Source organism: Crocodylus porosus, unplaced genomic scaffold (genome assembly GCF_001723895.1).
Source record: "Crocodylus porosus isolate Cpor-Errol unplaced genomic scaffold, CroPor_comp1, whole genome shotgun sequence".
Lineage (NCBI taxonomy): Eukaryota > Metazoa > Chordata > Crocodylia > Crocodylidae > Crocodylus > Crocodylus porosus.
In genome coordinates, this window is record NW_017728943.1 from 2,365,975 (window position 1) to 2,378,908 (window position 12,934).

General features: G+C 53.4%; 1 protein-coding gene across 2 annotated transcripts; it reads left to right on the forward strand.

The window, feature by feature from the left end:
- The first annotated feature begins 1,606 nt into the window (after window positions 1-1,606).
- Window positions 1,607-12,934, forward strand: PDK2 (pyruvate dehydrogenase kinase 2). Of its 2 annotated transcripts, none has more exons than XM_019548434.1 (11): window positions 1,607-1,631; window positions 1,955-2,096; window positions 4,807-4,878; window positions 5,447-5,631; window positions 6,088-6,177; window positions 6,787-6,864; window positions 7,059-7,135; window positions 7,499-7,597; window positions 8,188-8,295; window positions 8,612-8,725; window positions 11,327-12,934. In XM_019548434.1, exons 2-11 carry the CDS (start codon window positions 2,029-2,031, stop codon window positions 11,465-11,467), a joined length of 1,032 nt encoding a protein of 343 aa, XP_019403979.1. In that variant the 5' UTR covers window positions 1,607-1,631; window positions 1,955-2,028; the 3' UTR covers window positions 11,468-12,934. The 2 variants fall into 2 exon arrangements, with proteins under 2 accessions (XP_019403979.1, XP_019403978.1); XM_019548433.1 differs by lacking the exon at window positions 1,607-1,631 and adding an exon at window positions 1,682-1,704.

Sequence of the window (12,934 nt, forward strand, 5' to 3'; positions counted from 1 at the left end):
CGGCGGGTGTCGCCTCCCCGCGTGTGCCCCCGCTCGGGGCTCCTCGCGGGCCCCGGCCGGGAGCGGGGCGAGAGGCGGCCGTCCCGCCCATCCCTGCAGGGCCCCCGGCTCCCAGCCGGCGATGAATGAAGGCGGCGGGGCCCGGCCGGAGCTAGGGGCGGGGAGGGGAGTTTCTCTGGGCGCCCGTCGGGGGGCGGCGGGGCGGCGGGTGCCTGTTGCGGAGGGCGGGAGGGCCTGAAAACCCCACGAGAGAGGCGTAGTTTTGACCAGTGCCTCCCAAATTCTTCCTCAGCGTGGCCGTTTCTTCAGCAGGGCCCCTCACTCCCACCCCCACGACCCCAGCTGCTGATGTTGCCACCCCATTTTGGGGTCATGCCCCATAGTTCGGGAACTGCTGGCTTAGACCCCACCTTGCCTCCCGGCACCTGGAGCCCCCTGCTGACTCCTGACTTGGTCATTCCCAGCGGCTGCTCTTTCCAGAACTGCTGCCAGCCTCTGAAAGCGTTAAATAAAGCCCTGCCATAGTACTGACCGGCCAGGCAGTCCCAGGAGGCAGCTTGCTGCTGGTGTGCCCTGCCTGTATGTGCCATTCCTGCTTTCCAGCACCTCCAGGAACAGGCCTGCCTTGCTGCTGTGGTACGGCCTGTCCTGCTGGTTGGATTACACCTGCCATCAATGCATGACCGCCCGGCACCTCGGCTTGCAGTTGTCTGGGTATGCGTGCACACGTGTGCATGCTAAACACCCAGGACGTGACCTTGTTTACCAGCCTGCACCACCTGCTATCTTCTCCCAACAGCCGCTTTCAGTCTTGCTTGAAATCAGTTTCTTAATCAGTTCCTCCCCCCCCCAAAAAATTGTTTTTCTGCTCTGCACAGGGTAACCTGTCTCCCTTGGGTACCCCACAGCTTGGGTAACCTGTCTCCCTCCTCCCTGGGGTGCTGGTGCCCTTGGTGGCACAGTTGCCTTTTCCCAGGGCTGTACTGGGAGTTCCCCCTGCTCCTGGCCCTGGGAGGCAGGGCTGCCCACTTCCTCCCCAGCTGCATCATCAGGTCCTGCTGTCCTCAGCAATGCCAGCGACATGTTACAGCTTGGGAACAGGCAGTGATTATTCTGCCCTAGCTGCCAAACAAACCACTTGTGCCAGGCTCAGTCGGGACCCAGCACGGTTTCTATCATCCCTTCATGACTCTGGGGCTAAGCTGTGGCTGCTGCCCAGAATACACAATGGGGTGCCCTGCCAGCCTGTGAGAGTGTGACAGGCTCAAGGTGACTTTGGAAGTCAGTGGCACAGTGCCCTCTTCTTCCCCCCCCCCAAAAAAAAAGAAAAGAAAAAGAAATCCTGACTTCCAGGCCTCCCACGAACCAGTCCCACCCATAACGACCACCCCAGGATGGCCCCAGAAAGATGGGACTAGCTCCCTATGTCTCTGGGTTGTTGAGGGCAGTTGGGCAGGGGCAGCACTTGTGTTTGGTGCTGCAGCCTGGGCTCCTTTGGGGGGCTAATGAGCTGGATACCTGGGGATCGACCCCCTGGGGTGAGCTGTTTTGGGAGTGACTGCCTCTGGGCAGGGAAGCAGCCCAGAAAGCATCAGTATGACCTGATCAGGAAGGCTGTACCTAAGACACTAGTGAGCGCCATGCAGTTGCAGGTGCCTGTAAGCTATTGGTTATAACTGCACAGTGCTGGACCCACCTTATGGGGTGAGGAATATGCTGGGGTGGCTGAGATGGAGCATCTTCAGGGGGGTTGGAGATGCTATAAGGGGAGGTATGGGAGAAGGCCTCAAGTACTGGCCAGCTAGGTGTACTTAGCTCTTCTGCCTTCCTACAGGTATTGAGGGTATAAGGAGTATATCACTGTGGAATGGGAGCCTTACCCTACTGTTATCAGTTGTAGGACCATAGTGCTTCTTCTAACAGGGCGCTTCTGTGTCCTGTCTCCCAACCTTAGGGTCTAGCAATGCCTGTGAGAAAACCTCTTTCACCTTCCTGCGCCAGGAGCTGCCTGTCCGGCTGGCCAACATCATGAAGGAGATCAACCTCCTGCCTGACCGGGTGCTCAGGACATCCTCTGTGCAGCTGGTGCAGAGCTGGTGAGTGTCTCTCCAGCCTTAGGTACCCCAGGAGCAACCCTTTCTGAGGAGGGGGCTTTAATTTGTAGGGGTGCAGGTAATAGAAAATGCAAGAGAGAAGCTGGTTCCTGAAAGACCCTGTCGGCCAGGGGCCCTGACAGGGCTCTGGCGCTGGTAGGGGTGCACTGTAGAGGGTACCCTTTTCTACACATCTTGGGGTCATTCCTGAAGGACTCCTAAGGAAGAAGCTAGTTGTCCATCTTCTGCCAAAGACAATTCTCAGGGATGACACTGAAGGGTGACGGGGATTGTTGGGGGCTGCAAGGAGGGATGCTGATCATTGGGACGGGGCTGGATGCTCATGTTGGAGAGGAATATATACTAGGAATGTTTATACTAGGAAAATGAGCTCATGTTCATGGGTTTTGGCAAGTGCACTGTAAGCTCTCAAGTGTAGATGGGGTGCAGTGCCCCCTGGAACATGCTCCCTGGCAGGTTTTCCAGCCCAACATTATGCAGGTACAGCCTGAGAACAAAGCCTGGCTGTTCACAGGAAACCAAACATGTCTGAGTGGGATGGGCCTGTCTCCCAGTGCTTTCTCCATCCCAGCACAGAGTGTGCTTGCATTTGGCTCTTGCAGTCGGCAGGGCAATGTTCAGCCTATGCCCTGAGCTTTCCAGGAATCCAGGCAGCGAGTGCCCCTGAACCCTCCTGATGCTGGTGCAATCTCCGAAGGGTCCCATCAGCCCTGTGCTGGCCTGATACCAGAATGCCTTTTCCAAGGGTGCAGGGTTTTCTCATGCCACCTGCCCTTTTGCTTCATCCTCTGTGTTTCTTCTCACACTAGAGTTTCTCACAGTAGAGTTGCGGATTTGCCTCGTGAGGCTGCCTCTGCAGCAGCACCATCTGGCCTGGGTCTGGGTGGCCTGGGTTAGGGCAGAAAGCCAGCTGGGCGGGGGGTAGGGGAAGGAGCAGTGTCTCTTTAAGATCACCCCCAAAGCTCCCTGCCAGGAGCGGACTGCGACAGCCTGAACTTTGTCCTACTTCAGGGACCACGTGACAGGTTGTTTGTGCAGCTATTTCTTGCTCCGCCTCCTCCTCCTTGCTGCATCCAAAAGGGGCAGCATCTGCTGGGGAGCAGGGGGACAGGAGACAGCTCAGCCCCAGCTGAATCATGGTCCCAAGGGGCTGGGGGAGCCTGAGTCCTAAGGAAGAACCACTTAGCCCCTGCTTGTACCAAGATACCATGGCATTCCTGGCCAACCCCTCCTGATGGCAGGTTCAGGTTCCTGCCTTGGTGTTGGCCCTTAGCCTCTTGCTCCCCTTTCCTCAAAGAAGGCTGGGTCTTTAACCTTTGTAGTTCTTGACCCCACTGATGTGAATCTGCAGACCTGCGCCTCCAGAGACAGTGGAGCATGACTGTCGCACGAGGATGCATGTGGCTCCTGCACCAGCTGCCCCTTCCTCCCCAACCCCCCTTGTGCTTGTGGTTTGTGTGACTGTACATTTTCTCTGCTGACCTCAGCCCTGCTATCCCTCTGCAGTGGGGTGCCAAAGGTAGCTCAACCTGAAAGGCCTTAGGAGACCCCAGGGCAGCCCTTTGGACCAGGGGTTCAGTGACGTCTGCTTCTGTCCCCCCGCACCTCCCTGCACAGCACAGCTCCTACTCTAGATGAACTTCTGCTTCCCCAGTTACAAACTTGGCTTTCCAGCCCAGTGACCCTCCTCCCAGTTTTGGGATCCTTATACACAGGCCTCCTGGGACCCCTTCTGTCCTTCCTAGTAGTCCCCTCTTCAGTGGCCAGCCCTGGGCTCCCCCATCACGGTTCTCATCACATCCCACCCTTCTGATGCAGAGGTGGGTGACAGGGCTGTTGTGCCTGGACTGTATCCCTGTCATTGCGCCCACCCACCTAATCAGGACAAAGACAAGCATCCTGCGTGCATCATGGCTGGGGGTGGATGGCTGCAGGCCTAGGTGCTGTTAGGTAGATATGCTGGTAGGTAGGTCTGTTAAGCTGATGCCAGGCAGAAGGGCTAGAGATGCACCTGCTGAACTAACTGAATTGGAGGTGCATAAACATTTGTGAGCAAGTATTTATTTTTATCAGATGCTGGTGAAGGGACGTGCCCAGAGTCCTTTCACAGCATTTGATGAAGTGAGCTCTCACTCACAAAAGCCTATGTAATTCTGATGCGGTGAATCCATCAGATGCATCTCTACCCCACTTGGATCCTGTTGATTAAAGCTAAGCAGGGTTGGGCTGGGTCAGTGTGTGGATGGGGGATGTCTATGGGTACCTGGGTGCTGCAGGAAACAGTTTTGATTGAGGGTGGCTTTTAAATCAACACTGGCTGTACCACCCCAATTCAGTATTAAAATAATTGTGACTGCATGGTGCTGGGGCATGTCAAACGAAGGTCTTAACTACCCTGTGCCATTAAATATCCCTGAGTATTCTTTGCTTCTGCTCCTGAACGGCTGCATCATAAGTGTAGCAGCTACTGCCCACCTCCAGAAATGGCTGTGCTTCAGCTGTAAAACAAGCAGTTCCTGTTTGTAAATTGCCTCTGTCTTCAGGCAGGGTAAGGCTGAGGCAAATGTTCTTTCCTAAAAATGTCTGGATGTAGACAGTGCAAGGAGGTGGTAGGGACTGGTCTGTGCATACCTGTGCTTCCAGCACAGGACCATGGCGTATAAACAGCCTGTGTTTCCATTCCTCCCTGCAGGTATGTTCAGAGTTTGCTGGATATCATGGAGTTCCTGGACAAAGATGCTGAGGACCGAGCTACGTTGGGGCAGTAAGTTGGGCTGTCCCTCATGGACCAGCCCTGGCCTATCCATCCCATGCACCTGACATCAGATGACATTTTTTTTAGGTTTGCTGCCAGCCCATCTCAGTGCATCTCGTTTATGGTGACACTGAGCAAAGCTGCTGCATCTTCCTGCTGGCCTGCTGCTTTCAGACTCTGATGTGGGGCTTGTGCTTGGCTTCACTGGGGCCTGAGTTCCACTGGCACTTTGTCACCTGGCTGGGCGATCTGACTGTCCCCACTATCCCAGTGATCCACAGCACAATCTTGGCTTAGCCCATGGGTCCCTCAGATCCTTGTGCAGCATAATCCATGCCAGAACTTCCAGACAGCTGCAATACAGTGTCAGAGTAGTGGGGAGGGAACAAAGAGGGGGGAAGATTTCAGACCTAAAGAAACCTGGCCTACATTCCATTACTGCAAATCCAGCTGTCCCTTGCCCTCTTGCAGCTGCCCTTTTCTTCCCCATCTGGTCCTCCTGGTGAGAGCTGGTCTCATTGCTCCTGGAGCAGCACCTGCCTCTCACATGTCCTGACCCCCCTGCCTCCCCTCCCAGGTTTGCAGATGCCCTTATCACCATCCGTAACCGGCACAATGACGTAGTACCCACCATGGCACAAGGAGTGATTGAATACAAGGAAGCCTATGGAGATGACCCTGTGTCCAACCAGAACATCCAATACTTCCTGGATCGCTTCTACCTGAGCCGCATCTCTATCCGCATGCTGATCAACCAGCACAGTGAGTCCCTGCAGCCTGTCCCCACCTGCCCACTCTAGCAGGTGCCTGGTGAAGTGGACAGGGGAAAACGGAGTCAGATACCACAGTGATGGGCACTGGGCTTAAAATGCATTTGGGCTGGACTACAAGAGAGTAGGACTGGACTCTGTGAGCAGAGGAAACTACAATGGGGCTGGGGGATGTGTGTGTGTGTATAGTTGGAAAGTAAGCAGATTCTATGGGAGGGAAAAGGTTTTTTTCAAGTCTGTTTTCCATCCCTCTGGGATTCTCCCTCCAACTCTTGAACTCATTATTATTATTATTATTATTATTATTATTATTCAGATTTGTTCCACCCTATACAGAAAGACTCAGAGCAGCTTCCAATAAATAACAAGCGACAACAATAAATTCTTATAGGTTCTGCTCTATGTCAAGACCTTTTTCCTCTTCTCACCCATCCATTTGTCCCTGCAGCCCTACTCTTCAACGGCAGCACCAACCCTGCTCATCCTAAGCACATTGGCAGCATTGACCCGCACTGCGATGTCTCTGAGGTGGTGAAAGGTCTGTATTCATGTATGCCATGGAGTGATCCAGGAGCAGCTTCCCCCATGCTCCCTGTCCAAGAAGGGGTGATAGCTCTGGGGTTGGGGAGTAAGGAGTGGGTGTCTTCTGCTGCTTAGGGAGAGGTTCTTAGGGACTTGGCTGGCTCAGGGGTCAGCATCTCTGACCCCAGACTGGAATAGTAGAGGCTGAAGGCTGTTCCCATCAGCTGCCTGTTGCAAATCTCCCTGTGTAATGAATTCAGTTGGTCTCGGCCTCAGTGAAGGTGGACAGATATTGACATGTAGCCAGTGGTAGCCCATGGGGATGTTCAAAGGAAGCTGAGGATGTATGGGCCACAAAGATTCTGCTTCAACTATCCCTGGTAGGGCGGAGGGTCCCTGATGAGTCTGGCACCCCAGAAGTAGAGCCGCCTGCCTAACAGCTCCTTGCTCAACTCTGGTCTGTGGCCGAGCAGGGTGCTCTGGTCTGTCATTCTGGGCACTCTTGGTGCTGACCATCCTTGCCTCTCCTCACACTCTGAACTCTCAGCCTGTCCCAGGGGAGAGCAGGTACTGAAATATGTCCCTGAGTGTGTCTACTGATACCTCCCATTTCCTCTCCCCACAGATGCCTATAACATGGCCAAGCTGCTCTGTGACAATTACTACATGGCCTCACCTGAGCTGGAGATCGAAGAGGTCAATGGTGAGTCCTGGGGTCTGGGCGGGAGGGGTGTGTGCTTTTTGGAACAGAGTGATCAGGGGTATGCATGTGCAGGCAGTTAGAATTGAGCCTGTGTGTATGTGGATGATGAGGTGGGGACAGTGCTGGGGGGAGCTGTCTTGATGAGCTTCTGGGTGGTGCCTTGTTCTGATGGTTTCCATGCTCTTCCATTGTAGCAAACACCTCTGAGCAGCCTGTTCGCATTGTCTATGTCCCGTCCCATCTCTACCACATGCTCTTTGAACTTTTCAAGGTAAAGTCTCTTCTCTTCTATGCTGTAACCTTGAAGATAACCATTGTCTCTACTCGGTCCACATCTCCTTCCCCCTGCCAACCTCCATGACTGTCCCAGGCTGTGGGTATCCCAGCAGCAGGCAAGGTGAAATTGGCTTCTGAAGAATATGAGGGGGTGGTGGATACACTGGTCTGTTAAAGGAGTCAAGTAGGTAGGAGGAAGGATTGTGAGTTGTCATGGGGTCTGGAAGGAATTTCCTCACCTTGATGATCTCTGCCTGAAGCAAAGAAGGGACAGCAGGTGGGCAGCTGGCTCTGAAGTGTTGCCTGGCTGCCCTTGCCAAAAATCTCCTGACTTGCTTTTCATTTTCCTGCCCCCCAGAACGCCATGCGGGCCACTGTGGAGAGCTATGAGAACAGCCCAAGACTCCCCCCCATCAGAGTGATGGTTGCACTGGGCGAGGAAGACCTGTCCATCAAGGTGAGGTGCCTTGGGAGAAGGGTGCAGGGGAGAATAGAATGGATCTCTGCCCACTCCTTGGGCTGTGGGGCACAAGCTAGTTCCCAGGTTGTAGACACTCTTGGAATACGGGGAAGCTTTCTGCCTCCTTGCAGAGGACAGTAGAGGGAATGTGACCTCATGGCCATGACCCTGAACAGTTCTCTTCTGGGTAAAGTGAGGTCTGGAGGTCCCAGGTCAACAGGGCAAGAGATGAGGGTTGGAGGGGAGGGGTGTTGAGGTCTGCTGGTTCTGTGTTCATCTAATCTGATCTATTTACTGTGGCCATAAGGGAAGCCCAGGCCTGGGGTCCTGCAGCATTAATGCTGAGGCAGGATTTTCTCTCCCCCACAACACTCATGCCCAGTCTTGTTAGGACATTTTCTCCAGCTGAGAGATCTGGGTGGAGCACCAGTTGCAGCCAATTGTTGTTGCATCTAGACCAGGCAGCAGAAGGTGCTCTTGGGTGGAAGGGGATTTCCCCTGATGCAAGATGGTGGGAGCAGCACTAGAGAACAGAGCAGGGGCTGTAGGAAGTCCTCAGGCTGCTGACGTCCTGTCCTGTCACACAGATGAGTGACCGGGGAAAGGGGGTCCCCCAGCGGAAGATCGAGCGGCTCTTCAGCTACATGTACTCTACAGCACCCACCCCACAGCCGGGCACAGGAGGGACACCCCTGGTGCGTATTACATCGGGTTAGGCCCACCAGGAATTAATTGGGGGTCCTTTGGTGTTGGTAATTAACTGGTCAACCTGTGGGGAGAGGTCGGGGCGGGGGGTCCTTTGGTTCTCAGTACTCAGATCCTCTATAGCTGTGGGGAAGCGACTGGCCCATATGTTAATGTAGCTGGCAGAGGGCAGGGCTGGCCCTTCTGCCTGGCTGTATGTGAAGTGGGAGACACTAGCAGAGTTAGGACTCCACTGTCTGTGGCTGGGTGGCTCACACAGGCTGGGTGGTATCCATAAGCCTCTGTCTGTATCTTCTCCTCCACCAGGCTGGCTTTGGCTATGGCCTGCCCATCTCCAGACTCTATGCCAAGTATTTCCAAGGGGACCTTCAGCTCTTCTCCATGGAGGGTTTTGGAACAGATGCCGTCATCTACCTGAAGGTGTGTAAATCCCACCCCTATCCCTGTGTATTGCACCTGCTGATTCAGGCTGTTGCTTCTCCCAGTGGTGACCTGTGACAGGGTCTTACCCACTCCCACCAGTGACTGAAAGGGAGTGGATGTCAGAAGGAAGGGTGGCCTGGTGATTTGGGCACTGGCATAAGATATCACAAGCATCTGCTTTGCCACAGACTCTGTCATGCAGAGGTAGTCACATTGATGCAACTCTCTATGTGGGTGCTCTTAATCCAGTGTAAGAGCTAGTTTTAGTTTAAACTGCTTCCAGAGCTAAATCAGAGTTAAGACACTCTTACCTTGGCTCCCCTGGGGTAAGTACAGCAATTGGAAATAACTTGGTGGTGTTGGGCAGAGTCTGCAGTGATGAAAACCTCAGGGCTGAGGCCCTCCCTCCCACTCCCCTTGATCTGAATGGGGCCATTCCAGCTGCTCAGTTTCATGTCAGGGTCCTGCTCAGGTTTGCTCTCACCTTCTGGGCTAGCCTGGGGCTTCTGGACCCTATTGGAGGGGTTGGAAAGTCCAGTTGGCTAGTGCCTTACATCTGAGGAAGTGGCAGTGACTTGGTACAGCTGTGCTTCAAATCCTGCCAGGTTGGACAGAGTAGTTTTTTGGATCCACACTGCATGGGTGTATTTGACCTAAGGATAAGACTTTTCCCTGCCAAACCAGATCTTCATCCCAATCCCAGGCATTGGCAGATGCCGCTCTAGTTATTTCACAAGGGCAATGGCTTCTTTCCCAGAGCAGGACTGAATTTGGCCTATATTTGGCCTATATTGTTCTGTCTCCAAAACCAATGGTGCCCTGCCCTTCCACCTTAAATCCCTCTCATCCTTAAATAGTCAGTGCCTTTGACATTAAAACATACCAAACTGATGTCCTGTACCCTTTTGCAAGCTACCTTCCTTCCCTACAGGGTAATGCTGTTTCATGGCCTTGAAGGTCTGGTTGGTTGGGATATCATCCCCTGGCCAGGGTTTTCAGAGCTGAGTAAGCAAATCAGTCACAGAAATCACAGTGAAGTAGAGCTGGAAGGGACCGCCACAAGTCATTGAGTCCAGCAGGATCACCCCTATCCAAACCATCCTATACAAATCCATACCCTAAACTCCTGGTAAAACTACTGTCAGCCCTGACATAATGCAAGACATGACACCCTAAACTGCCATAAGTAAAGCAAGGGGACCATGGCAGCTAGTGTCCTGCTTCCATGAAAGGCTGTTTATATATGCTCAAGAGATCCCAGGTAGAGGGATATGTCCCCCACTACAGAGGAAGACAAAAACCCACATCATCCAAACCAGTCTGACCATGGGGTAAAATTCCTTTCTGACCTCATATATGGTGGTTAGTCTGACCCTGAGTAGAGGTGCAAGATCTTCTAGCCAGGAACCTCTGGGTTTAAGTCCCAGTAGGAGCACTGGCACAGCCCAGTCAAAATCCCCAGCCTTGGCCACAGCCAACATCCAGTGCATCTGAGGAAGGCTTAAAAAAGCACATCTGACACGTAGCAGCTCCTTGTATCAGATCTCTGCCCTCTGTTCCAGCGGTCAGACACCCCAGCTGTAGTGCAAACAATCCCTGCTACTAGCAGCCAAATCTGTAGCCAGAAAGGGGTGTGTGGGGGGGGTGAGAATGATACCGTAGTTCTGGGGAACTCACCGCATTGGTTGGAGTAATGCCTCTATGGAACCGCCTCACCTCTGAGTGTCCAGTCACATTGCAGGACGGTGACAATGGTCCCTTCTCCTCGTCCCAAAAGGCCTTGCCTGTCTCAGCCCAAAAGCACCTCTTCTGATGTAGCTAGGGTAATTGCTTTACCTTGGCAAAGCAGCCCTCCTCACTGGTATGTGAGCCTGTCATGGATGTCCCCTATGTGCTGAGTCACCCTGAATGGCTTATCTGAGGTTAGTGAACCCAGCTGAGGTGAAATAGCCAGCCTCCTAGATTCACTTGAATCACTGCAGTGCAAGGAGATCAAACTGTCTGCATCCAGCTTCTGCACTGCAATAGCCTGTAGGGAGTGTTTTTGTGCATATTGGCAATTACTTAGCCTTTGATGTCAAGCAAGCAGGGGTTTTGCAAAATCTTGTCTGGGAATTTGCTGCTGCAACAGCAGATGTAATTCATGGTACATCATAACTGGTGTTTTCTTGTTCCCAATGCCATTCCTGTGGAAGAAGATTGTGAAGTTTACCAAACTGCCATGAGCAAAAGAATATAAATACATATGAAATTTACTAGTGAAAATAGCCTTGATTCCTGAATCAATCCTTTGACTCTGATTTGGCTACTGAGCCATACAAAGTGAGGCAGGTGCATAAGTGTTTGGAGCATTGTGGGCTAAAATGATACTTTCATTACACTTTTCTTTTGGAGAGAGGTAGGCAGCCATGGTAGTCTGAAGTTGGGCAGAACACAAGGTAGAAATACATCCAGCAAAAATCGATCTCTTAATGGTTGGCTTTAATTGCGCCCTGAGTACTTTGGGGTGACCTGATCCTGCCAGGGGGCAGTGGGTCACAGGAAAAGACTCTACCTGTTACCAAAGAGCTGTTCCCAGCACCCTTGTGTCTTTCTCAGGCTTTGTCAACAGACTCTGTGGAGAGGCTTCCCGTGTATAACAAGTCAGCCTGGCGCCACTACCAGACCAGCCAGGAGGCCGATGATTGGTGCGTGCCCAGTACAGAACCAAAGAACACGTCCACCTACCGTGTGACCTAAGTCTGGGGTGGCCAGTGAGCCTCATGGATGGAGAAGCCACGACCGGTAGGGGAGAGAGAGAACTATTGCCAACACGAACCCTACTTTGTCAGGAGAACTCAACCAGCGGACTCTTCCTATTGGCCGATCGCCCAATCAGGAGTGTGAATGCTTTCTTTTATTCCTTTGCAGTACCTAGTGTAGAGCAGCCCGTGCCTTGCACTGCCCCGGGTTTGTCAGGATCCCTTGTTCTGCTCCAGATCTGGCTGGGGTCCCGGCATGCTGCATTCTGTGTCTCTGATCTTTGCCCACTACCTCCCTGCCAGAGGGATGGGAGTGAGGGCAGGGAGGAGGCTTTTAGAGAGAGGGAGAAAAGCAGCCCCTTGGCTTGAGAGAGTTTTAAATACGCTGGGAGGGGGGAGAAGGTACCTGGAGAGAGGGCCTGGTATTCTGCTGAGTGTGCAGAGGGGGTCATATTTGGGGCTTGCAGGGACTCTGCGTATGGATATGGACCCAGATTCAGACTTGTGGGGGGAGCCTTATGTGGGGCATGGTGGGGGGTGGCTGAAGGCAGGCCTGTGGACCCAGAGGGAGCTGGGGTTGGGGGGGACTGCTACCAGCCTTCCAGTGGGGAAAGGGCCAGGTACATCATGTGTGGTACAAGGGAGGTAGTGGGAGCGATAGGCACCTGTGCTCACTGCACGTGGCCCTAGGGGCTGACCAGAGGACCAGCTGGGCTGAGCTCAGGCAGTGGAAGGGAAGAAGTCAGGGAATGGGTCAAGGGCATTGGAGTTTGGGCTAAGACTGGCTCCTTGCAGCCTGTGCCCCAGACTCCTGTCAACTTTGTTAAATTTGGGGGGGGGGAAGAGGGTTACTACTGCCTTGGTCCAGCTCCGAGCAGCTCATCTGGGTCTCGGGAACCTTTTGATTTCTCTCCAGGTGTTTCTGCAAGGTCCGTCTCAGCTGCAGGGCCCTGGTTGGGAGGCAGGGGACCAAGGCAAGCTGTGTTGCTGCGCAGAGCAAGCCATGAGCTTATGCATGCTTGTGAGGGGGGAAGCGTCTGCCGTGCAAGGCTCTTGCACGTGTCAGCCATGCGATTCAGAGCTCTTGCTTGGCATCTGGGCTGTTGGTTTTGCACCACCCCAGGGAACTTTGAGGTGTGAGGTGAAGGGGTTGGGGAGGGAGGGTCTGTATCTGCCCAGGGCAGGGTTGGCGTGGCATGTTCCCTTCCACGTGGGGATCTGTCCTTTCCAGAGAGCTTGCTCTGCTGCTACCACTGCTTCTTGTTGGACTGCTGAACTGCTTGCATGTGCTCTCCCACCTTGTTGTGTGCCCTCCCCCGCAACCATGCTTTTACATCCCATGGAAGTATCTACTGTATATATGTATTTTTTATTCTTGGGCTGGAGCTGTGTTTCTGTCCCAGACACAAAGCATTAAGTTGTGTGTTTCCCTTGTTGTTGCTCAGTAAACACAGTTGAACCAGAA

Bases quoted from the DNA above. Each gene is read 5' to 3' on its own strand.
- PDK2 (XM_019548434.1), top strand. From the start codon at position 2,029: ATGAAGGAGATCAACCTCCTGCCTGACCGGGTGCTCAGGACATCCTCT. The intron at 5,632-6,087 runs GTGAGTCCCTGC...TTGTCCCTGCAG, and splicing joins CATGCTGATCAACCAGCACA to CCCTACTCTTCAACGGCAGC. The intron at 8,296-8,611 runs GTGCGTATTACA...CTCCTCCACCAG, and splicing joins GCACAGGAGGGACACCCCTG to GCTGGCTTTGGCTATGGCCT.